This window comes from Phyllobates terribilis, unplaced genomic scaffold, assembly GCF_046119375.1.
Source record: "Phyllobates terribilis strain yellow unplaced genomic scaffold, ASM4611937v1 Scaffold_5__5_contigs__length_657084704, whole genome shotgun sequence".
Taxonomy (NCBI): domain Eukaryota; kingdom Metazoa; phylum Chordata; class Amphibia; order Anura; family Dendrobatidae; genus Phyllobates; species Phyllobates terribilis.
Genome location: NW_027362765.1, coordinates 639198390 through 639222556, shown reverse-complemented (window position 1 = coordinate 639222556; position 24167 = coordinate 639198390). Strand labels below are relative to the sequence as shown.

General features: G+C 46.0%; 1 protein-coding gene across 3 annotated transcripts in view; it reads left to right on the top strand.

The window, feature by feature from the left end:
* LOC141273817 (ornithine decarboxylase-like) overlaps nt 1-24167 on the top strand; it is a 326868-nt gene that overhangs the window by 272765 nt on the left and 29936 nt on the right. For 2 of the 3 annotated variants that reach the window (XM_073686196.1, XM_073686194.1), the window contains one exon: nt 20702-20808. The exons of the other annotated variant lie outside the window; for it this stretch is intronic. In XM_073686196.1, the coding sequence (XP_073542297.1) occupies nt 20702-20808 (107 nt within the window). The remainder of the gene's footprint in view (nt 1-20701; nt 20809-24167) is intronic. 3 annotated transcript variants of the gene reach the window in all.

Below are 24167 nucleotides of genomic sequence, written 5' to 3'. Positions count from 1 at the left end.
CTGGGTGTTCTCCTTTTTTGTTGTTGTACTGGCAGGCATTTATCTTTTGGTCCATTTTCCAAAGTTGGGGCTGCTGTACCGGAGGAGGACAATTTTTCTGGTGATTTGGAGAGGGTTTGGACCAGTGTACGCCTGAATCTTAAAGAGGCTAACAGGAGATCAAAAAGTATTTTGACAAAAAAAGAAAGGAGTCCTTGTTTGCTGTTGGGGACATGGTTTGGTTGTCCTCTAGGAATCTTCGTTTGGAAATTCCTTCTAAAAAACTGGAGCCTAAATTTGTGGGTCCTTTCAAAGTGGTTCAGATTGTCAATTCGGCAGCTGTGAGGTTGGGCATTCCCTCGTCCTGGAGGATTAATTCTGTGTTTCATGTGTCGTTACTTAAGAAGGCGGACACGCCTGATAAGCAGGCGAAGCATACTGTTCCTCCTGTTGATGAGGAAGGTGAATTTGAGATTTCTCGCATTTTGGATTCCAGGTGGCATAGAGGGAGATTACAGTGTCTTGTGTCCTGGAGAGGTTTCGGCCCCGAGGATAATTCCTGGGTGAAGGCCGAGGACGTCTCAAGGCTAATTAAGGCTTTTCACAGGAGATTTCCTGGTAAGGCTCGGCCTAGAGGATCCAGAGGATCCTCGTAAAAGGGGAGTTACTGTTAGAATCTATGTTGTTTTACTTTTTGGACATCTTTTTGTGGTTTGCTGGCTTCTAGTCTTTTCCTCTGGTGCTGGGTGTCTTGGTCACGTGATCTCCTCACTCTTTATTACTCAGCACCTGTCTCCCACTCCTTGCTGGACATCAGTGTTGTTACGCTTGTGCTCTGGCTAAGTTGCCTTGTTAGTTCTTTGTGCTTAGGACGATTGATATCCTGGGACTTTCCTTTTATCTTTGTTTCTGCAACTAACTTTTCTTTTAGGAGGTTTCCTGTTTCTGCTCCCAGTCCTTAGATCTTTTAGGAACACTCTACCCCTCCTTCCTTCAGGTCTTCGTTTGAGTTAAGTGCAGGAGTGTCGGTGGGGCTATTCACAAGCAATGGGGCACCCACCCAGTGTAGGGTTTAAGATGAGTCTCAGTGCAGGGACAGCTTTTCCCTCCTATTCCTTAGTTCTTAGTTGCAGAACAAAACAATTGGCCACAGTTTTGTGAACCTCTGAAAAAAAATGACACCGCTGAACAGAGGCCAGACAGAGTCCAGAGTAACTCTGCTGCCTCATTATAGTGAATGGATGGAGCATAGGATAAATGGAAACATTTTACATAACATATTGGATCACAATAAAAGCTTTGACTCAATCCACAAAAAAAGCAAGTCCCCACTCAGGTCCGTCATCTGTTAACAGACATATATGTGGCATCCACGTTACTAATAGCACAAAGGCTTTGAAAAAGCGAAATGGCCCTTGCCCCCCAAAAGAAATTCAGCAAATTCTGTGCACCCAAATACAAATGCCCACCTCCCTTTTGAGCCCCACAGTGTGCCTAAAACGCAGTTAGCATCCACATATTTGGCATTTCTGTAGCGATGAGAGCCTGCCTAATTTATGGATGCATGTCTCCAGAAACATGAGCTATCCCTAACGTATTGGTCACTACAACGTACTGGTCACTAAAATAGCAGTTTGCAATTTTCACTCGGCTACAGCCACTGCTGCTTGTTTCTGGAAAAGACGCATGGAGTCAAAATCGTCATTACACCTGTAGATAAATTTTCAAAGGGGTCTAATTTCCAAAATAGGGTTATTTGGGGAGGGGGGGATTCTGCTATTCTAGCGCTTAGGGGCTCTGTATATGGAGTCTGCATACTATTTTAGAAAAATCTGCGCTCCAGGAGGCAAATAGCGCTCCATCCCTCCTGAGTCTCGACGTATGGCTAAGCAGTACTCTACAGCCACATATGGGGTATTTCTACATTCAGCAGAAATTGTGTGACAAATTTCGGTGCCACTTTTACCAATGTCCCAGTGTGAAAATATAAAATCTGGGACTAAAACAAAATTTAGGTGGTAAAAATGTAGTCATTTTTTTCTTCACTGCCCAATGGTATAAAATTCTGTGATCCACCTGTGGTGTCAATATGCTCACTGCACCCCTAGATTAATTCATTGAGAGATGTAGTTTGTAAAATGGGGTCTCTTATGGAGGGTCTGCTGTTATGGCACCTCAGGGGCTCAGCCAATGTGACATGGCACCCTCAAACCAGACCAGCAAAATCTGAACTCCAATATGGTGCTTCTTCCTTGCTTCTTCTTTACTTCTTCCACAGCTTTGCATTGTGCATCAAAAGTAGTTTTCGATCACATATATCGGCGTACACAGGAAAAATTGCACAACAAATTTTGGGGTCCATTTTATCCTGCTATCTTTGTGAAAATTAAAAAAAAATTGGGGCTAAAACAACATAATTGTGGGTAAAATATATATTTTTCATTTTTACAGATCCATGTTGAAAAATTCTGTGAAGCACCTGTGGTTTCAAAGTGCTCACCACACATCTAAATAAATTCCTTGAGGGGTCTAGTTTCCAAAATAGGGTCAATAGTGGGGTTTTTCCACTGTTTATGCACATCAGGGGCTTTCCAAACGCGATATGACACCCGAATCAAAGTCTGCGTTCCAAAATGTGACTCCTTCATTTCTGAGCCCTGCCATGTGCCCAAACAATAGTTTTCCCCCACATATAGGGTATCTGCATGCTCAGGAGAAATTGCACAACAAATTTTGGGGTCCATTTTCTCCTGTTACCCCTTGGAAAATAAAATATTTGGGGCTAAAAAAAATTTTCTGGGAAAAATTGGATTTTTTTATTTTCACGGCTTCTGTGAAGCACTTGGGGGTTGAAGATGCTCACCATACATCTAGATAAATTCCATGAAGGATCTAGTTTCCAAAATGGTGTCATTTATTGGGGGTTCCCACTGTTTAGGCACATCAGGGGCTCTCCAAATGTGACATGGTGTCCACTAATTATTATTCAAGCAAATTTTACATTCAAAACGTCAAGTGGCGCTCCTTCACTTCTGAGCCATGCTGTGCAACCAAACAGTGTTTTTTCCCCACATATGGGGTATTGGCGTGCTCAGGAGAAATTGCACAACACATTTTGGGGTCCATTTTTTGTTGTTACCCTTGCGAAAATAAAAAAAATTTGGTCTAAAGTAAAATTTTTGTGCTTAAAAGTTAAATGTTCATTGTTTTCTTCCACATTCCAAAAATTCCTGTGAAGCACCTGAAGGGTTAATAAACTTCTTGAACATAGTTTTGAGCACTTTAAGGAGTGCACTTTTTAGAATGGTGTCACCTTTGGGTATTTTGTGTTATAAAGGCCCCTCAAAGTCACTTCAAATATGATGTTGTCCCTAAAAAATGGTTTTGTAAATTTTGTTGTAAAAATTAGAAATTGCTGGTCAACTTTTAACCCTCATAACTTCTTAAGAAAATAAAATTTTGGTTCCAAAATTGTGCTGATGTAAAGCAGACATGTGGGAAATGTTATTTATTAACTATTTTGTGTGACATATCTCTCTGATTTAAGGGCATGAAAATTCAAAGTTTGAAAATTGCAAAATGTTCAAAATTTTTGGCAAATTTTCAAAATGTTCGCCAAATTCCGATTTTTTCAGAAATAAATGAAAGTCATATCAAATAAATTTTACCACAATCATGAAGGACAATATGTCACAAAAAAAACAATCCCAGAATCAGTGGGATCCATTGAAGCGTTCCAGAGTTATTACCTCATAAAGTGACAGTGGTCAGAATTGTAAAAATTGGCCTGGTCATTAACGTGCAAACAGCCCTCGGGGGTAAAGGGGTTGATGCTAAGAACCTCCGACCTGATGTGTCTTAATAAAGGATCAGATTTGATTCTTTATTATTAATATATACAGTGTGCAAGGTTTTGTTGTTTTATTTAAACTCACCTGATTAAGATTAAATCATGAATGCATATCCTATGTGACAGGATGTTGTTTCCAGGCTCAGACTCGGGGCTCGCTCACACTAGCATATAACTCAGACGAGTGCTATCAAATGTTTTATCGGATAGCACTCAGGCTAATGTTATACTATTGGGCAGTGCAGAGAGAGGATTTTTTTAAAAAAATTTTGTCTTCCCTCTCATGTCAATTCAGCATGAGAAAACAATCGCAGCATGCTGCGCGTGCATCCAATAGGATAGTGCACCATGCGCACCCATACAAGTTTGCTGGTGCGTGTGAAACATCGTTCTTTACTCGGAAATCATTAAAGTGCAGTCCGATGTATGCAGACACAGACAATGGAGTAATTAAGTTCTCCGTACCTTTGCAGTGATTCCTCTCATGTGATAAAATCAGATCACGCTAAGGTGACACTCGGCTCAAACTCTGACAGAATTTGAGTCATTGTAAAGTAAACTTGGCACTTGGATGTGAAAACGGTAGATATTTATTTGTGCAGGCAATCCAACACATACGTTTCAGTCCTAAAATGCACCTTCTTCAGTAACACAGATTGTACAGGTAAAAGGAAATCAGAAGTAACAGTGCAAGTGACAGGCAGTAGAAGCCGCAAGCTGCCCAACAATGATCTGATACTGCTGGAGAACTGGAATGAAGAAAGAGCAGTTTATAGTTTTTTTGTATGCATTGAAGCTTATGTACGAAGATAAAATCTTTGTCCCAATCGTCTTCCACTATTATCTCCCAAAGTTCTCTTTCCCAGGAACTAACATAGACACTGGAATCCCTATCTAGACTCTCCCTGGAGATGCCGAGTAAAGGACCCCATACACATTAGAATAGCGTCTGCCAACAGTCTCATGTGTGTAGGGGCCTCCTGACTGTTTCCAAATAGATGGCGTCTGCCAACAGTCTCGTGTGTGTACGGGCCCCCTGACTGTTTCCCAATAGATGGCGTCTGCCAACAATCTCATTTGTCTAGGGGCCCCCTAACTGTTTCCCAATAGATGGGGTCTGCCAACAGTCTCGTATGTCTAGGGGCCCCCTGACTGTTTCCCAATAGATGGTGTCTGCCAACAGTCTCGTGTGTAGGGGCCCCCTGTTTCCCAATAGATGGCGTCTGCCAACAGTCTCATGTGTCTAGGGGCCCCCTGACTGTTTCCCAATAGATGGCGTCTGCCAACAGTCTCGTGTGTAGGGGCCCCCTGTTTCCCAATAGATGGCGTCTGCCAACAGTCTCATGTGTGTAGGGGCCCCCTGACTGTTTCCCAATAGATGGCGTCTGCCAACAGTCTCATGTGTGTAGGGGCCCCCTGACTGTTTCCCAATAGATGGCGTCTGCCAACAGTCTCATGTGTAGGGGCCCCCTGACTGTTTCCCAATAGATGGCGTCTGCCAACAGTCTCATGTGTAGGGGCCCCCTGACTGTTTCCCAATAGATGGCGTCTGCCAACAGTCTCGTGTGTAGGGGCCCCCTGTTTCCCAATAGATGGCGTCTGCCAACAGTCTCATGTGTCTAGGGGCCCCCTGACTGTTTCCCAATAGATGGCGTCTGCCAACAGTCTCGTGTGTAGGGGCCCCCTGTTTCCCAATAGATGGCGTCTGCCAACAGTCTCATGTGTGTAGGGGCCCCCTGACTGTTTCCCAATAGATGACGTCTGCCAACAGTCTCATGTGTGTAGGGGCCCCCTGACTGTTTCCCAATAGATGGCGTCTGCCAACAGTCTCATGTGTGTAGGGGCCCCCTGACTGTTTCCCAATAGATGGCGTCTGCCAACAGTCTCATGTGTGTAGGGGCCCCCTGACTGTTTCCCAATAGATGGCGTCTGCCAACAGTCTCATGTGTAGGGGCCCCCTGACTGTTTCCCAATAGATGGCGTCTGCCAACAGTCTCGTGTGTAGGGGCCCCCTGACTGTTTCCCAATAGATGGTGTCAGGTAACAGAAGGATATGATTTCGGACTGCTGATCTTTTTGTTCTCTAAGAAATAAGTCAGTGCCAGAGATCAGCAGCTCTCTCATAGAGGACACAGGGGCGCTCAGCAGAACAAGCATTCCTATGTATTGGAGACAACAGTTATCTAAAGTATATGGGGGGCATAAGACAGAGTGTGTCAATATGGGCAACAAATGAGATGGGAACAAGTTTTCAAAGGTAGCCAGGGTTATAGCCACAATAATGCCAGCAACAAACGACCCTAATGCAAGCCACAGTACTCCCACATTACCTTATACCAGGCACGGGTGCCCGCTATGCATGCTTCCACTGTAAGCCACACATAACCCATGCAAGCCTCAATACCCCCACTCACATTTACAAATTCATCAATGTTATTCACAGGTATCCCCTTTAAAGTCAGTCGCTGATGCCTTTATTGGCACAAAGACCTGAATGATAAGAGAATCATAAATGCCTGAAACTAGACCTTGGTTACCTTCTGGGCTGAGTTTCCTTCACCACTGACTGTCAATAGGAGTAGAATGAAGCCTCTATATGACATCAGTCACGTGACTCCTGCCCCCTTAATTTATTGCTCAAGATTATCATGCGACTTTAAGGATTGGCTGAAGCAATCACACACTTTCTCTTCTGGAAGGATCAGAGGGAATACTGGTGTGAGACCCACAGAGCAGCAGGAGATCGGTATGCGAGTGTTTTAGTGGTTTTTGTGGGTAAGTGGTGTTTAGAGCACTCTGGAACTATTTGTAAAACAAAACAGGTGTGTACAACCCCTTTCAAGTTCATTCTTTTGTTACTGGTTCTTAATCCTAGTAGGCATTGGTTCTTAATTTTAAGGCTGGGATCCCACTAACGTATCACATCCAATATCTGATACGAGAGCATCAGATGCGATATGCTAATGACACTTGGCTCCTGCTCTGCTACGAGCGTGAGCCGAGTGTCAGTGCTCTGATCCTCTCACATGAGAGAATCGCAGTACAGCTGTGGAGGAGATGGAGAAAGTAATTTCTCCATATCCTTTTACTGGCGTTGGCGGGAACCGCACTGCACTTGGGTGATATTTGAGTGCAGTGCGATGTTTCATATGCACCCACAGACTTATATGAGGCTATGTGCCCACGATGCAGAAATGAAGCAGAAAATTTCTGCAGCATTTCTGCATCTCCCTGGCAGAAAAAACGCATGCAGATTGTGCATGCGTTTTTCCTGCAGAATACATGCGGATCCACATGCGGATTCACATGCGTTTCCGCATGCAGATTGACAAGCGCTTTCCAGGCGATAGCATCACTTGGAAAGTGCTTGACAACTAGGTCACACTGTATAAATCCATGCAAACAGCATGGATTTATACAGTGTGAACCGTAAAAATTAAAACAAATCAAGCTATACTCACCCCCAAGGCCCCGGCGTGGCTGCAGCGCTGCTTCCTGTCTGGTTCCCGGCTGCCGGCATATCGCGAGACAGAGCGGTGAAGGGCCTGCGGTCACATGACTGTGACGTCACCGCAGGTCCTCAAGCGATGCCGGCATTCAGAGAGAAACCTTCGGAAAGGTGAGTATAAACTTTATTTATTATTTTATTCTTTTTTTACAGGTACAATGGTACCCAGGTCTGGATGAGAGTCTCCTCTCCTCCAGAACTGGGTACCATCCGCACATAGAGACGCATAGAAGCCGCTTGTAAAAATGTACAGTCGCGGTTTCTATGCGTTTCAATGCAAGTCAATGGCGGGAGTTCCGCTGCGCTTCCGCAAAATTAAATGACATGCTGCGGATTTTTGTACGCAGCATAAACGCTGCGGAAAAATCCACAGCATGTGCATAGAACATGCGGAATCCCCTTGGGGACCATGGGGTGCGGATTACCTAGCGTTTCACAAGCGTTTATGCTGCGGAAATTCCGCAGCATAAACGCTTGAAAAACGCTACGTGGGCACCCAGCCTGAGTGCGTGCGATCCGAATCCAGCATGCAATCACAGGCACACTGCGTTTCCTTTTCAGCCCGATCGCAATACGATCGGAGATGAAAAAAAAACACATATGAGCACACACTCATAGATTAACATCGGACTGAATGCAATCCAATTTTTTATCGGATTGAATTCATCCGATGTAATCGCAAGTGAGAGAAAGCCCCAAAAGGCATTCTCCGCAAGGATGTTGAAAATAATAAATTGAGCTTTTACATTATCACCTATCCATAGCAAAGGAGATACGGTGGCTTACGAAAGTTTTGCTACCTCAAAACCTTGAATTTCACAGTTTTGTTTTTTTAGGGTTTGCATCAGTTCATGTAAATAACGTGCCTATAACTATGAGCATTTGGTTTTCTTTCTTTTTTTGAAGCAAAGAACAAATAGGACAAGATAACTGAAAACATCAGCGTGCATAACTATTCACCCCCCTAAAGTCAGCACTTTGTAGAGCCTCCTTTTGCAGAAATTACAGCTGCAAGTCGCTTTGGATAATTCTCTCTCTATGAGCTTTCCACATCTTGGCACTGGGATTTTTGCCCATTTCTCAAGGCAAAACTGCTCCAGCTCCTTCAAGTTAGATGGTTTCTTCTGGTGGACAGCAATCATCAAGTCTGACCACAGATTCTCAATTGGATTAAGCTCTGAGCTTTGACTAGGCCACTCCAAAACATTTACACATTTCCCCTTCAACCACCTAAGTGTTACTTTAGCAGTATGCTTGAGGTCATTGTCTTGTTGGAAGGTGAACCTCTGTCGCAGTCTCAAGTCAATGACAGACTGAAACAGGTTTTAGTAATATAGTTTTTAAGGTTGAAGGAAGACTAAGTCCATCTAGTTCAAACCATAGCCTAACATGTTGATCCAGAGCAAGACAAAAAAAAAACCATGTGGCAAACACTAAGCTCCACATTGGGGAAAAAAAATCCTTCCTGACTCCATACAACAATCAGAGTAGTTCCCTGGATCAACGCCCTATCAAGGAATCTAGTACATATAACCTGTAATATTATACTTTTCAAGAAAGGCATCCATGCTCTTCTTAAATTTTAGTAGTGAATCACTCATTACAACATCATGCGGCAGAGAGTTCCTTAGTCTCACTGCTCTTACAGTAAAAAATCCACGTCTGTGATTATGATTAAACCTTCTTTCCTCCAGACGTAGAAGATGCCCCCTTGTCCCCGTCTCAGGCCTCAGAGTAAAAAGATCAGTAGAAAGGTCTTTGTACTGTCGGCACCCCCGGCAGTCTGTAGAAAGCCTAAAAAGTGCCCAAAACGATAGTGACAGTGCTCAAATGACATGGAGACAGCATGGGGATCGCCCCAGGAAGCATTTCTGACCCCCAGGTCACTGCTGTCAACAACGTGGTCATAGGTATTAAGCCACTTTTACGGGCTCACAATAAAACGTTCAAAAACAAAACTGAAACTGCTTTCCTGTGAAATATGTTAAGGAACATCCTTTCCAGGGTAAAGACTTGTGTATAAGGTAAAATAAATAACCAAAAACAAAAATACTCCTCCACACCTTGGGCTATGTTCACAAGTAGCATTTTTAATGCTTTTTTGCACTTTTGTATTGCTTTCAACCGTGACAAATGCATTCACCGGGAAATGTCATTTTAACATTTTACAACCTTATCTGGCCATGTGCTGTGTGACACATGCATACAGTGCTGAAAAGACATGGGAACAGCATTGGGAAGAACCCCTGGAAGCATCTCTGACACCCAGGTCACTGCCTAAAAGTGTGCCCATCAGAAGTGATCCTTGCCGCATCAGAAGATGCAGACTTGCAACTATCCCCGTGCAAGTCCTTCTCCCAGGCCAGTGTTCAATTGTACCTCCCCCATTCCTTGCAATGCAAGCGCAAGTATGCAGCCTGCCACCCACCCACCCCCAGGCTGCAATACCATACTGCTTGCTTGCACTTGAAATTGGGCCTTTTAGGCATGTGGAGGCGTAATCTGGCCACCATGTCATGGCTGCGTCGGCAGCCTGGTATCCATACTGAGTCCCCAGCAGCCCGGCGGCCGGGTGTCCACGCTTGGTCCCCAGCCGCCAGGGGGCGGCCGGGTGTCCATACTTGGTCCCCAGCCGCCTGGGGGTGGCCGGGTGTCCATAAACGGTCCCCAGCCACCCCTATTTGTCCCGGTGCGCCTTATACACAAGCGCGCATACCAAAACATTACCTGTGCCCTCCCCAGTGCATTTAGTGGGAATGACAACCTAACCACAAACACGTGGACAAGTGAATGTGGCCAGGGATGGTCCATCTCACTGACGCCTTCACACTGCGTTAATATTGTGGAAGCCGGGACACAGTTGGACACTGGGATGCAACACGTCCTCCAGACATAGAGGATTGCGGGTCCTGGGTCAATCAGGCTTCAACACAAAGTTCAGAAGGTAGACAGCAGCAGTGGTCGGCCTCCTACACAACGAGTAAATTATTCATGATCATGAGGCCATCCATCTCCTTAGCTTTCTGTTCATTGGAATGCAAGCGCATGTATGTAGTAGCGGCTAGGCCTGAGGTGGTCAGCGTTTTGGCGCATATCCTACCTCCTCCGAGGATTGCTGGGTGTTTTCCTGCTACTATCCCAGTTCTATGACTCCCGTTAAAACAAAGCTTCAGGTGATGAATGATGGATGAGGTGAAAAAGGTGAAAGAGCAGGAGGAACAGGGACAATTCACATGAATAGCCAGTCAACCACACATGTCTTGTAGGATATGTTTCTGTACCAAAAGGAGCGGTTCGGCTACATAGTTATAGGGCATACAGTGAGTGCAATGCCTACCAAAAATTTCGAGGCACTCCAATGCCCCTTGGAAGTGATATGGAGGTCAGAGGGCCTTAACTAAACTGTTTTTTCCATTTATAGCAACTGGGTCTCCTGTACACTGTTGGCCTAAGTAGTGAATGGAAGGCTTTCCAAAAATTATGAGGAACTGCAATGCCCCTTGAAACAGATGTGGATTACAGCGTACTAAAAACCTTCTACCCATTATTGGGGAGTGGGTTTCCCTTAGTGTTCGCCTATGCATTGAAAAGCAAAAGCTGACTAAAATTAGGAGGAAATGCAATACCCGTTGGAAGAGTCATGGAGGTTAGAGGTAATTAAAAACAACATTTCAATGCCCCTTGGAAGAGCTGTGGAGTTTAGAGTAGTTTAACAAGACGGTTTTAATGCCCCTTGGAAGAGACGTGGAGGTCACAGTAGCTTAACAAGACCGTTTTAATGCCCCTTGGAAGAGACGTGGAGGTCGCAGTAGCTTAACAAGACGGTTTTAATGCCCCTGGGAAGAGACGTGGAGTTCAGAGTTGTTTAACAAGACGGTTTTAATGCCCCTTGGAAGGGTGGTGGTGGTCCCAGTTGAATAAAAAGACAACATCAATGCCCCTTGGAAGAGTGGTGGAGGTCACAGTGGAATAAAAAGACAATATCAATACCCCTTGGAAGAAACGTGGAGGTCACAGTAGCTTAACAAGATGGTTTTAATGTCCCTTGGAAGAGACGTGGAGTTCATAGTGGTTTAACAAGACGGTTTTAATGCCCCTTGGAAGAGACGTGGATTTCAGAGTGGTTTAACAAGAAGGTTTTAATGCCCCTTGGAAGAGATGTGGAGGTCAGAGTGGTTTAACAAGACGGTTTTAATGCCCCTTGGAAGAGATGTGGAGTTCAGAGTGGTTTAACAAGATGGTTTTAATGCCCCTTGGAAGAGAAGTGGAGGTCACAGTAGCTTAACAAGACGGTTTTAATGCCCCTTGGAAGAGACGTGGAGTTCAGAGTGGTTTAACAAGACGGTTTTAATGTCCCTTGGAAGAGACGTGGAGGTCACAGTAGCTTAACAAGACGATTTTAATGCCCCTTACAAGAGCCATGCAGTACAGCATATTAAAAACATTATTCCCATTATTGGGGAGTGGGTCTCCCATAGTCTTTACCTATGCCTTCCAAGCAAAAGCTGCCAAAAATTAGGAAGGAGGAACTTGCAATGCTGGCAACACGGACCATGGTCACCCTGGTGGTATAGTGGTGGTGGAGGCTGAGGATAAGGACAAGAGCAAAAAACAGCCGAAATGAGGAAGCATATACCCATGTGTGGGTGTGAAGTGGTGCATGGGAATACACCTCCCGAAATAACACAGTGGATTTGACTTTATGTTACTCTGCTGTTATTTGGTGGTGATGAGAAGTCTGGCCCAATCCAGCCCTTGTTCATTTTGATAAGGGTCAGCTTGTCAGCATTGTCAGTTGACAGGCGAGTGCGCTTATCAGTTATAATTCCCCCAGCGGCACTAAAAACACGCTCCGATAATACGCTAGCGGCAGGGCAGGCCAGAACCTCCAAGGCGTACAGAGCGAGTTCATTCCAAGTGTCCAGCTTGGGTACCCAATAATTAAAAGGCACAGAGGAATCACGGAGAACGCTGGTACGGTCAGCAAGGTACTCCCTCACCATCTTTTGAAACTTTTCACTCCTCGTGAGAGTACCCCGTGCCTCAGGGCCTGTAAGCTGGGCGGGTCTCAGAAAACTGTCCCAGAATGTTGACAGTGTTCCCCTGCCTCTGCTGGATTGGAGTTACGTCTCTCTCGCCTGTACGCCTTGGTTGGTCAACGAACTCTGACCTCTGCCGCTAGCGTGTTCAGATGGGAATTTTTTTAACAGTTCTGCAGCAAGGGCCTTCTGGTACTGCCCCATTTTTGTAGACCTCTCCACCTCAGGAATAAGAGAGTGAAAGTTCTCCTTGTAGCGGGGGTTTAAAAGTGTCACCAACCAGTAATGACTGTCACCCAACATTTTGACAACGTGAGGGTCACGGTTAAGGCAGCGTAACATAAAGTCAGCCATGCGTGCCAGACTGGTAAGGGGCAAGACTTCCGTGTCCTCACTAAGATGACGACTGACCATGCTCTCCTCCTCCTCCCTTATCCTCAGGCCACGCACGCTGAACCGACGGTATGACAGTTGTACAGGTATTACCGTCTACACTGCATGATACCAGCTCCTGTTCTTCCACCTCCTCCTCCTCTCCCTCATTGTCCCCCAATGCACGTTGGGATGAGATGAGGCTGGACTGTGTGTAATCGCCCGCTATGGCTTCTTGATCCATCTCATCATACTCTGGCTGCAATGCCTCCTCTTTAATTCTCTGCAGAGAGCGTTGGAAAAGACAGACAAGTGGGATGCTGACGCTAATGATGGCGTCATCGGCACTCACCATCGTGGTGGACTCCTCAAAGTTTGTCAGGATGGTACATATGTCAGACATCCAGGTCCACTCCTGAGGTCTTATGTGTGGAGTCTGACCTGAATATCGACGGCCTTGTTGCAGCTGGTACTCTACAACTGCTCTCTTCTGCTCACAAATCCTTTGCAACATGTGGAGGGTAGAGTTCCAACGTGTGGGGACATCACACACCAGTCGGTGTGCCGGAAGATGCAAACGCTGCTGCAACACAGCAAGGGCGGCGGAAGCTGTAGCTGACTTCCGAAAATGAGCTGACAGGCGGCGTACTTTGACAAGCAGATCTGGCAACTCGGGGTACCATTTAAGAAACCGCTGAACCATGAGGTTAAGCACATGAGCCAGGCATGGTACGTGTGTGATCTCGCCTCGCCTCGCCTAAGAGCCACCACCAGGTTACGGCCATTGTCACACACGACCATGCCTGGATGTAGGTTCAGGGGTCTTAGCCACAGATCTGCCTGCTCTTTCACAGCTGTCCACGACTCACAAGCAGTGTGAGGTTTATCACCTAAGCTTATGAGTTTCAGCACAGCCTGTTGCCACTTGGCTGAGGCAGTACTGCAGTGGTTCCAGCTTGTAACTGATGTGGTGATATCTGAGATGGAGGCTGAACATGAGGAGGAGGAGGATGATGCGCAGGAGCTGTACACTGTGGGGGCAACTCTGACTGACATACTGCCCGCAATCCTCGTGTGGGGAGGATGTGTTCCGTCCCAAGGTTCGACTGGGTCCCGGCTTCCACTATGTCTACCCAGTGTGCCGTCAGGGAGATGTACTGTCCCTGGCCACAAGCACTTGTCCACGTGTCTGTTGTCAGGTGGACTCTCCCAGTAACTGCGTTGTTGAGGGCACGGCAGATATTTTGGGACACGAGCTTGTGTAGTGCGGGGATGGCTCACCGGGCAAAATAGTGTCGGCTGGGGACCGAGTACCGAGGGATGGCCACCGCCATAAGGTTGCGGAAGGATTCCGTCTCCACCAGCCTAAAAGGCAGCATTTCCAACACAAGCAGTCGTGAAATGTGCGAATTTACGACTGTGGCCTGTGGGGCGTTGGCTGCGAATTTGTGCTTTCGTTCAAAGATCTGGGATATGGACAATTGGGACGTGGACATTGATGCTGTTTCTTGAGAAACTGCCATAACAAGTGAAGACTGAGAGGAGGGGGCATCTTTGCATGCAGTATGGACAGGGGATTGCCTTGCACGCACAACAGCGGAAGAAGCAGTGGTGACACCCGCTGACACTGGTCGTGGACCCTGGGGTTCGCCCCACAAAGTCGGGTGCTTTGCTGACATGTGCCTGATCATGCTGGTGGTGATCAGGCTGGTAGTTTTGTCACCCCTGCTGATGCTGGCCTGGCAGGTGGTACAAATGGCCTTTTTGGGGTTATCAGCAGAGTCTTTAAAAAAATTCCAGACTCTGGAAAACCTACCGGTTGTACTGGCAACGTCCCTCGTGTTGGTGTTACGGGGAACGGTTGCCCGCCTTCTGTCTGCGGCCACCTCCTCCTCTTCCGCACCACGGTTCTCCTCCTCACTTCATGGCAATTGTGTCTCGTCATCGTCCACCTCTTGTGACAAATTGCCAGCGTCGCCTTCCTGTGGCCGTGGCTGTTCAAATATTTGGCCATAGCTACATGGGATCTCCTCTTCCACCACTTCAAGTGGAGCAGGCGAGGGGCCCAAATATGGAAATGGATCAGTGAACAGCTCTTCAGAGTGTCCAACTGTGGGATCAGTAGCTGTCTGACGACACTCGGCATGGTGGGAGGAAGGAGCATCAGGGTGAGGAGGAGTATGCAGTCGAGACTCACGGCTACTAAGACTTGACCGTGTGGAAGACAGACCGGAAGTGTTGGTGCCCAGGTGACTGGAAGTATTATCTGCTATCCAATTAATAACCTGTTCACACTGATCAGTTCGCAATACTGGTGTTGTTGTGTGCTTCCCTAGTAATTCGGTCAAGAAGTGGGAGCGAGAAGATGTGGCTGTTCGTTGTGGCACATTTTCACCTTGGCCACGGCCCCGTCTTCTGCACGCCCCATCACCAGTACGTCCAGTTCCACGTCACTTGTCACGCGCCTTGCCCATTGTAAATAAAGTAAAATAGCTTACACTCGCACTATCAATGGCAAAAGGGTAATAAAAATGAGTTTACAACCGTGGAAGAGGAAAACCACAGTTCTAGTTCTCTGGGCTACACCAGAATCTTTTAAACAGATATATTTGTGTCTGAACAGTCAGCAAGACACTCAAAATGTTTTTTTCTATGTAAAAAAGGCAAAAAAGTGGATTACACGCAGATTTGAACCGTGGAAGAGGAAAACCACAGTTCTAGTTATCTGGCCTACACCAGACTCTTTAAAACAGATATATTTGTGTCTGAACACTGACAGACACACTCATACACTTTTTTTTTTTTTGGGGGGGGGGGGGGGAATAACAAAAGGTTAATAAGACGGGTATTTGTACAGTCTGACCGAGTGGAAAAAAAACGAAAAGAGGATTTTTCCTGGCCCCTGAGACCTGGGGCTAAGTCTAGCAATTTGAAAAGCAGCACACAGGACTGTAATGCAGTGTTTGTTGGTATAACCACTGCGTCTCCTGTACAGCCTGCCTGCCTGCCTGATATCTGGGATGGATATTAGTCCTGAGGAGGACTGTTTGTTTGATTTTGCAGGCTTTAGAGACCCTACACTAACTATTTCGCAGTATAAATCTCTCCCTAGCTCAGCAGCACTGACCCTACACTGTCTGATCCGGAGCTACTGTGTCCAAGATGGCGGCGTCTGGTTTTAAATACTCGAGGTGACGCTGTGCGGCCAGCCAATCACTGTAATGCCCACAACCAACATGGCTGAGGCATTACAGTGACTGGCTGGCAATCCCTGCTTGTTCATTGGCTCTGTAAAGAGCGCCAAACGTGCAGGGCGGAGACCCGAGCTCCTGCCCGAGTAACCCGGAAATGCTCGGTGCTCGCCGAACATCCCGAGTAGTGAGATGCTCGGGCGAGTACCGAGTAGTGAATTCTAAATCTAAAAATTGCTCTGAGCACCCAGCACCGATACACCCAGGTCTTTTTCAGTTACAGTTTTGCCCAGTGTTTTACAATTAAGCATATAATTATACATTTTATTTCCTCTGCCCAAGTGCATTACCTTACATTTATCCCCATTAAAGCTCATTTGCCATTTATCAGCCCAAGCTTCTAGTTTACATAGATCCTCCTGTAATATAAAATTATCCTCCTCTGTATTGATTACCCTGCAGAGTTTAGTGTCATCTGCAAATATTGAAATATTACTTTGTATGCCCCCTACAAGGTCATTAATAAATATGTTAAAAAGAAGGGGGCCCAATAGTGACCCCTGTGGTACCCCACTATTAACTGAGACCCAATCTGAATGTTTTCCATTTATAACCACCCTTTGTTTCCTATCACTGAGCCAATTCTTAACCCACATACATATATTTTCCCCTATCCCCATTGTTCTCATTTTATGTGTCAATCTTTTGTGTGGAACCGTATCAAAAGCTTTTGAAAAGTCCATATACACAACATCCACTTCATTTCCTTGGTCCAGTCCAGAACTTGCCTCCTCATAAAAACTGATCAGATTAGTTTGACAGGAACGGTCCCTCGTAAACCCATGTTGATATTGGGTCATGAGGTTATTCTTCTTCAGATACTCTAGTATAGCATCTCTTAGGAAACCCTCCAGAATTTTACCCACAGTAGAGGTTAAGCTTACTGGCCTATAATTTCCAAGTTCAGTTTTTGTCCCCTTTTTGAATATTGGCACCACATTTGCTGTATGCCAGTCCTGTGGTACAGACCCTGTTATTATGGAATCTTTAAAGATTAAAAATAATGGTCTATCTATGACGTTACTTAATTCCTGCAGTACTCGCGGGTGTATCCCATCCGGGCCCGGGGATTTGTCAACTTTAGTGATTTTTAGACGCCGCCGTACTTCCTGCTGGGTTAAGCAAGTGACATTTAATGGAGAATTTTTTTTATCACTGATCATGTTTTCTGTCATGCGATTTTCTTGTGTAAATACTGTTGAAAAAAATCATTTAGCATATTGGCTTTTTCCTCATCCTCATCCACCATTTCACCCAGACTATTTTTAAGGGGGCCAACACTATTATTTTTTATTTTTTTACTATTTATGTAGTTAAAAAATATTTTGGGATTATTTTTACTTTCTCTGGCAATGATTCTCTCTGCCTCAATCTTTGCTGCCTTGATTGCCAAGAATATCCCTGTATTTTGCTCCATCCATCTTCCCCTCGAGTTAGATCATTTTCCATGTCACTACTGCTGAAAAACATAGCATTTACCTTGGTGGGTAAAATGTTAAATTTTGGTCTCATCTGACCACAGCACCTTCCTCCATACATTTATGGAGTCTCCCACATGTCTTTTGGCAAGCTCAAAACGAGCCATACAATTTTTCTGTGTAAGTAAAGGCTTTTTTTCTGCCCACTCTTCCATAAAGGCCACCTCTATGGAGTGTACGTATTAATGTTGTCGTATGAACAGATACTCCAGTCTCTGTTTGGGAACTCTGCAGCTCCTTAAGGGTTACCTTTGGTCTCTGTGCTGCCTGTCTGATTAATGCCCTCCTTGCCCAGGCTGAGTGTTTTGGTGGGCGGCCCTCTCTTGACAGGTTGGTTGTGGTACCATGTTCTTTTCATTTGATGATAATGGATTTGATGGTGCTCTGGGGAATCATCAGAGATTGGGATATTTTTTTTTGTAACCCAACCTTGAGTTGCACTTCTCAACAACTTTGTCCCTGACTTGTTTGGAGATCTTCTTGGTCTTCATGGTGTTGTTTGGTTAGTGGTGCCTATTGCTTATTGGTGTTGCAGCCTCTGTGGCCTTTCAGAAAAGGTGTGCATATACTGACAGACCATGTAACACAGATTGCACACAGGTGGCCTTCCTTTCACTAAGCATGTGACTTATGAAGGTAAATTAAATAATTAAAAAAAGGGCTTCCCTGTAATTTTGTTTCCAGCCAGGTACAAATAGGCATCTGGGGGTTGGGGGCAGCCCATTCCTGCCTGCTGTACCTGGCTGGACACAAAAATATAGCAAGGCCACATCAAATTTTTGGTGAAAAATTAATTAAATTTTTTTATAAAAACACATTTAGGGACTGCATCTTTATTAACCCCTCCACTTGAGGGGTTAATAAAGATGCTGTCCCTAAATTATTATTATTTTTTAATTTTTGCCCAAAATTTTGACGTGGGCTTCGCCATATTTTTGTATGCCAGCCAGGTACAGCATTCAGCAACAGGCTGCCCCCAACCCCCAGCTGCCTATTTGTACCTGGCCGGACACAACAATATAGGGAAGCCCTTTCTTTTTATTATTTCATGAAATAATTAAAAAAAAAATACGTGGGGCTTCGCCTTATTTTTGTGTCCAGCCAGGTACAACTAAGCTGCTGGAGGCTGGAATCCGCAGCGCAGGGTGGCCCAAGCTTTCTGGGCCCCCCCTGCTGCGAATTGCAGTCCGCAGCCACCCCAGAAAATAGCGCGTTCATAGAAGCGCCATCTTCTGGCGCTGTACCCAACTCATCCAGGGCCCTGGTGCGGTGGCTCACTGGGTAATAAAGGGGTCAGGGCCAGCTTGGTATTATCATTGGACATGAACTCGGCTCATTTGGATGCCGTCACAGCGAGACACTGAGGAGCTTCTCAGTGTCTGCGGCATGGCAAGCTGGATGGCAGCGTTCTGCTATGATCCAGCCTGTCATGTCAATGTATCAGAGCTGAAGCTGTCCTGGGAACCATGGAAAGGTAAGGATGAGGTTGGTTTATTATTTTACTTTTATTGCAGAAGACATTGGCTTCAGCTGGAATGGGCGTGATGGTAAGTATGGTTTAATTTAGAACAATAAAGAATTGTGTCTTTATTTCAATTAAAGGACTTTATTCTGGGTGTTTGTGTTTTTTTTTAACTTTGACTATGGGGTTAGTAATGGGGGTGTCTTATAGACGCCTCTCCATTACTAACCTGGGCTTGATGTTAGCTGGCATTATAAGCAGACATCAACCCCAACCCTATTACCCCACTGCCACCGCTACAGGGCAGTGGGAAGAGCGAGGCTAAGTGCCAGAATTGGCGCATCCTATGGATGCGCCATTTCTGGGGCGGCTGACAGCTGGTGTTTCTAGCCTGGGAGGGGGCCAATATTCATGGCACCCTTCCTGGGCTATTAATATCAGACCCCAGCTGTCTGACTAGCCTTTGCTAGCTATTAAAATAGGGGGGACACCACATCATTTTTTTTTTGGGTCCCCCATTTTAATGGCTAGTAAAGGCTAGGTATTCAGCTGGGGGCTGATATTAGTAGCCTGGGAAGCTCCGTGGTTATTACCCCCTTCCCAGGCTTCAAACATCTGCCCAAGCCGTCTGCTTAACCTCCGCTAGAGACTAAAATTACGGGGAACCCCACACCAATTTTTTTTTTTTAATAAATCCTTTATTTTAACACTAAATGACAAGTACAGTAACCAACACTATCACTGTACTTATTATATATGTGACTGACATGTTTCTATCTATCTAATCTATGTGTGATGCTCTATTCTTTCTGTTCTAAATTGTCGGGTACCGATGATGAATTGCCGGCCGGCTTTTTTAAAGAGACAGTGCATGAAAACACTATTATTTTTTTTAATAAATCCTTTAACACTAAATGACAAGTACAGTAACCAACACTGTCACTGTACTTATTATATATGTGACTGACATGTTTCTATCTATCTAATCTATGTGTGATGCTCTATTTTTTCTGTTCTAAATTGTCGGGTACCGGTGTATGCCGCTGCTGAATTGCTGGCTTTTCATGTTTCACTGTGAGCACTGTTCCCATCGATTTGGGCAATCACTGTAATGCCACAACCACCATGGCTGTGGCATTACAGTGAGTGGCAGACAATCCCTGCATGTTTGGTTCTCTAAATAGCGCCAGACATGCAGGACGGGGACCCGAGCTCCCGCCCGAGCATCGCGCAAGTACTCGGCGAGCTCTGAGCATCTCGAGTACTGAGATGCTCGGGCGAGTACCGAGCAGTGGTGAGCATGCTCGCTCATGACTATTCTGAATTAGTCGAGCTGTGGTGTCACACCGTCACTGCATCACCACCCGGCTAGGAGAAACTGGGGTGAAAACGACAAAAGTCACAAAATTTTTGCGACTTTTCAAAGCAATTTACACCAAAATTCAGACCAAATTGCTTTGATGAATAGGGGCCTCAGGAAGCTAGGAGAGTTCAAATAATCTTATCAACTGGTCTGGCATAATAATAAGTTTGTCATGTCCTATCATATTGCGCAATTTTATTTATTTTGACTCTTTTGCTTTTGGTCTGGACTATTGGGGATTGCAGGTTAAAATTACAGTTGGCAATAGAACTTTTGGGACTAATATTTTACAATATAACTGTGACTAAATGGCAGTATCTGAGATACTCTCGTACCTATATGGGTCAAATAAATCAATTCTAACTAAGAGATAGCTGTGTATTGACCTTTTTTTGACAGACAAAGATGGGAAACGGGCCAGGAATCTCTCTTATTACCTCAACGATGGAGTATTTGGAGCATTAAAACTTGATTATTTACACAGAAAAGAATTGAAACCACTGAAGGTAAAATACATCTTCATCATCTTATATCTTCCAATGATTTATAACTAGAATCAAAGCATGGGTCCTTGATAAAGATGCTTAACCCCCTTCACCTCCAGGCGATTTTCGGTGTTTTCTTTTTCGTTCTCCCCCTTCTTCCAAGAGCCATAACTTTTTATTTTTCTGTCCACATAGCTGTATGAGGGCTTGTTTTTTGCAGGATGAGTTCTACTTTTGAATGACACCATTCATTCTACCATATAGTGTACTCTTAAACAGGAAAAAAATTCCAATTGCGTTGAAATTGCGAAAAACAGGGCAATTCCACAATTGTGTTTGAGCTTTTTATTTATAACTAGATGGAGGCTTAATGCTATCGCATCGGGAGGGCAGTAATGTCACAATGGGGGCAGGCTTCGCAGCGTTGTGAATCTCTCCCCCACATGTGCTCACCCACCTATCCACTCTCTCTTTCCCCCATGTACTGACTTCGCCCGTCTGTGCTCTCTTCTTTGACCTGTGTACCCCATGTGCTATCCCCCTTGTCTGCTGTCTCTCTCCTTCCTGTGCTGTGTTCTCCCCTCATGTGCTGTCCCATTTGAGCTGTCTTCCCCCTGTGCTCTGTCTCTCTCCCCCCTGTGAGCTTTCTCTCTCCCCATCTGCTGTCTTCTCCTCTCATGAGATCTCTTCTTTGACCTGTGTACCCCATGTGGTCTCCCCCTTGTCTGCTCTCTCTCTCTCCACCCCTGTGCTGTCTTCTTCCCTCATGTGTTCTCTCGTTTGAGCTGTCTCCCCCTGTGTGTCCTCTTTCCTATGTGCACTCACCCCTCTCCCTGTGTTAAAATGAAAGCAAAGTAGGTAAAGGTAACATTTTATTAACATGGAAAAATTTATGACAAAGGTGCTTTAACTTACATTGTATCCACATAAGGACAAAACGTACGCATGCCGTATGTAGAGTGTGAGTGTGGTGCATACGGCGTATACAGTGTGTGTGTGGTAGTGCATACGGCGTATACAGTGTGTGTGTGTGGTGCATACGGCGTATACAGTGTGTGTGTGTGGTGCGTACGGCGTATACAGTGTGTGTGTGGTGCATATGGCGTATACAGTGTGTGTGTGTGGTGCGTACGGCGTATACAGTGTGTGTGTGGTGCATACGGTGTATACAGAGTGTGTGTGTGGTAGTGCATACGGCGTATACAGTGTGTGTGTGTGGTGCATACGGCGTATACAGTGTGTGTGTGTGGTAGTGCATACGGCGTATACAGTGTGTGTGTGTGTGGTGCATACGGCGTATACAGAGTGTGTGGTGTGTACAGCGTATACAGTGTGTGTGTGGTGTGTACGGTGTATACAGTGTGTGTGTGTGTGTGTGTTGCGTACGGCGTATACAGTGTGTGTGTGGTGGTGCGTACGGCGTATGCAGTGTGTGTGGTGGTGTGTACGGCGTATACAGTGTGTGTGTGTGGTGCGTACGGCGTATACAGTGTGTGTGTGGTGGTGCATACGGCGTATACAGAGTGTGTGTGTGGTGCGTACGGCGTATACAGTGTGTGTGTGGTGCATACGGCGTATACAGTGTGTGTGTGTGGTGCATACGGCGTATACAGTGTGTGTGTGGTGCATACGGCGTATACAGTGTGTGTGTGTGGTGCATACGGCGTATACAGTGTGTGTGTGTGGTGCATACGGCGTATACAGTGTGTGTGTGTGGTGCGTACGGCGTATACAGTGTGTGTGTGTGGTGCGTACGGCGTATACAGTGTGTGTGTGTGGTGCGTACGGCGTATACAGTGTGTGTGTGGTGCATACGGCGTATACAGTGTGTGTGTGTGGTGCATACGGCGTATACAGTGTGTGTGTGGTGCATACGGCGTATACAGTGTGTGTGTGTGGTGCATACGGCGTATACAGTGTGTGTGTGTGGTGCATACGGCGTATACAGTGTGTGTGTGGTGCGTACGGCGTATACAGTGTGTGTGTGTGGTGCGTACGGCGTATACAGTGTGTGTGTGTGGTGCGTACGGCGTATACAGTGTGTGTGTGGTGCATACGGTGTATACAGAGTGTGTGTGTGGTAGTGCATACGGCGTATACAGTGTGTGTGTGTGTGGTGCATACGGCGTATACAGAGTGTGTGGTGTGTACAGCGTATACAGTGTGTGTGTGGTGTGTACGGTGTATACAGTGTGTGTGTGTGTGTGTTGCGTACGGCGTATACAGTGTGTGTTTGGTGGTGCATACGGCGTATACAGTGTGTGTGTGGTGTGTACGGCATATACAGTGTGAGTGTGGTGCGTACGGCGTATACAGTGTGTGTGTGGTGGTGCGTACGGCGTATGCAGTGTGTGTGGTGGTGCGTACGGCGTATACAGTGTGTGTGTGTGGTGCGTACGGCGTATACAGTGTGTGTGTGGTGGTGCATACGGCGTATACAGAGTGTGTGTGTGGTGCGTACGGTGTATACAGTGTGTGTGTGGTGCATACGGCGTATACAGTGTGTGTGTGTGGTGCATACGGCGTATACAGTGTGTGTGTGGTAGTGCATACGGCGTATACAGTGTGTGTGTGTGGTGCATACGGCGTATACAGTGTGTGTGTGTGGTGCGTACGGCGTATACAGTGTGTGTGTGTGGTGCGTACGGCGTATACAGTGTGTGTGTGTGGTGCGTACGGCGTATACAGTGTGTGTGTGGTGCATACGGTGTATACAGAGTGTGTGTGTGGTAGTGCATACGGCGTATACAGTGTGTGTGTGTGGTGCGTACGGCGTATACAGTGTGTGTGTGGTGCATACGGTGTATACAGAGTGTGTGTGTGGTAGTGCATACGGCGTATACAGAGTGTGTGGTGTGTACAGCGTATACAGTGTGTGTGTGGTGTGTACGGTGTATACAGTGTGTGTGTGTGTGTGTGTGTGTGTGTTGCGTACGGCGTATACAGTGTGTGTGTGGTGTGTACGGCATATACAGTGTGAGTGTGGTGCGTACGGCGTATACAGTGTGTGTGTGGTGGTGCGTACGGCGTATGCAGTGTGTGTGGTGGTGTGTACGGCGTATACAGTGTGTGTGTGTGGTGCGTACGGCGTATACAGTGTGTGTGTGGTGGTGCATACGGCGTATACAGAGTGTGTGTGTGGTGCGTACGGCGTATACAGTGTGTGTGTGGTGCATACGGCGTATACAGTGGGTGTGTGTGGTGCATACGGCGTATACAGTGTGTGTGTGGTGCATACGGCGTATACAGTGTGTGTGTGTGGTGCATACGGCGTATACAGTGTGTGTGTGTGGTGCATACGGCGTATACAGTGTGTGTGTGGTGCGTACGGCGTATACAGTGTGTGTGTGTGGTGCGTACGGCGTATACAGTGTGTGTGT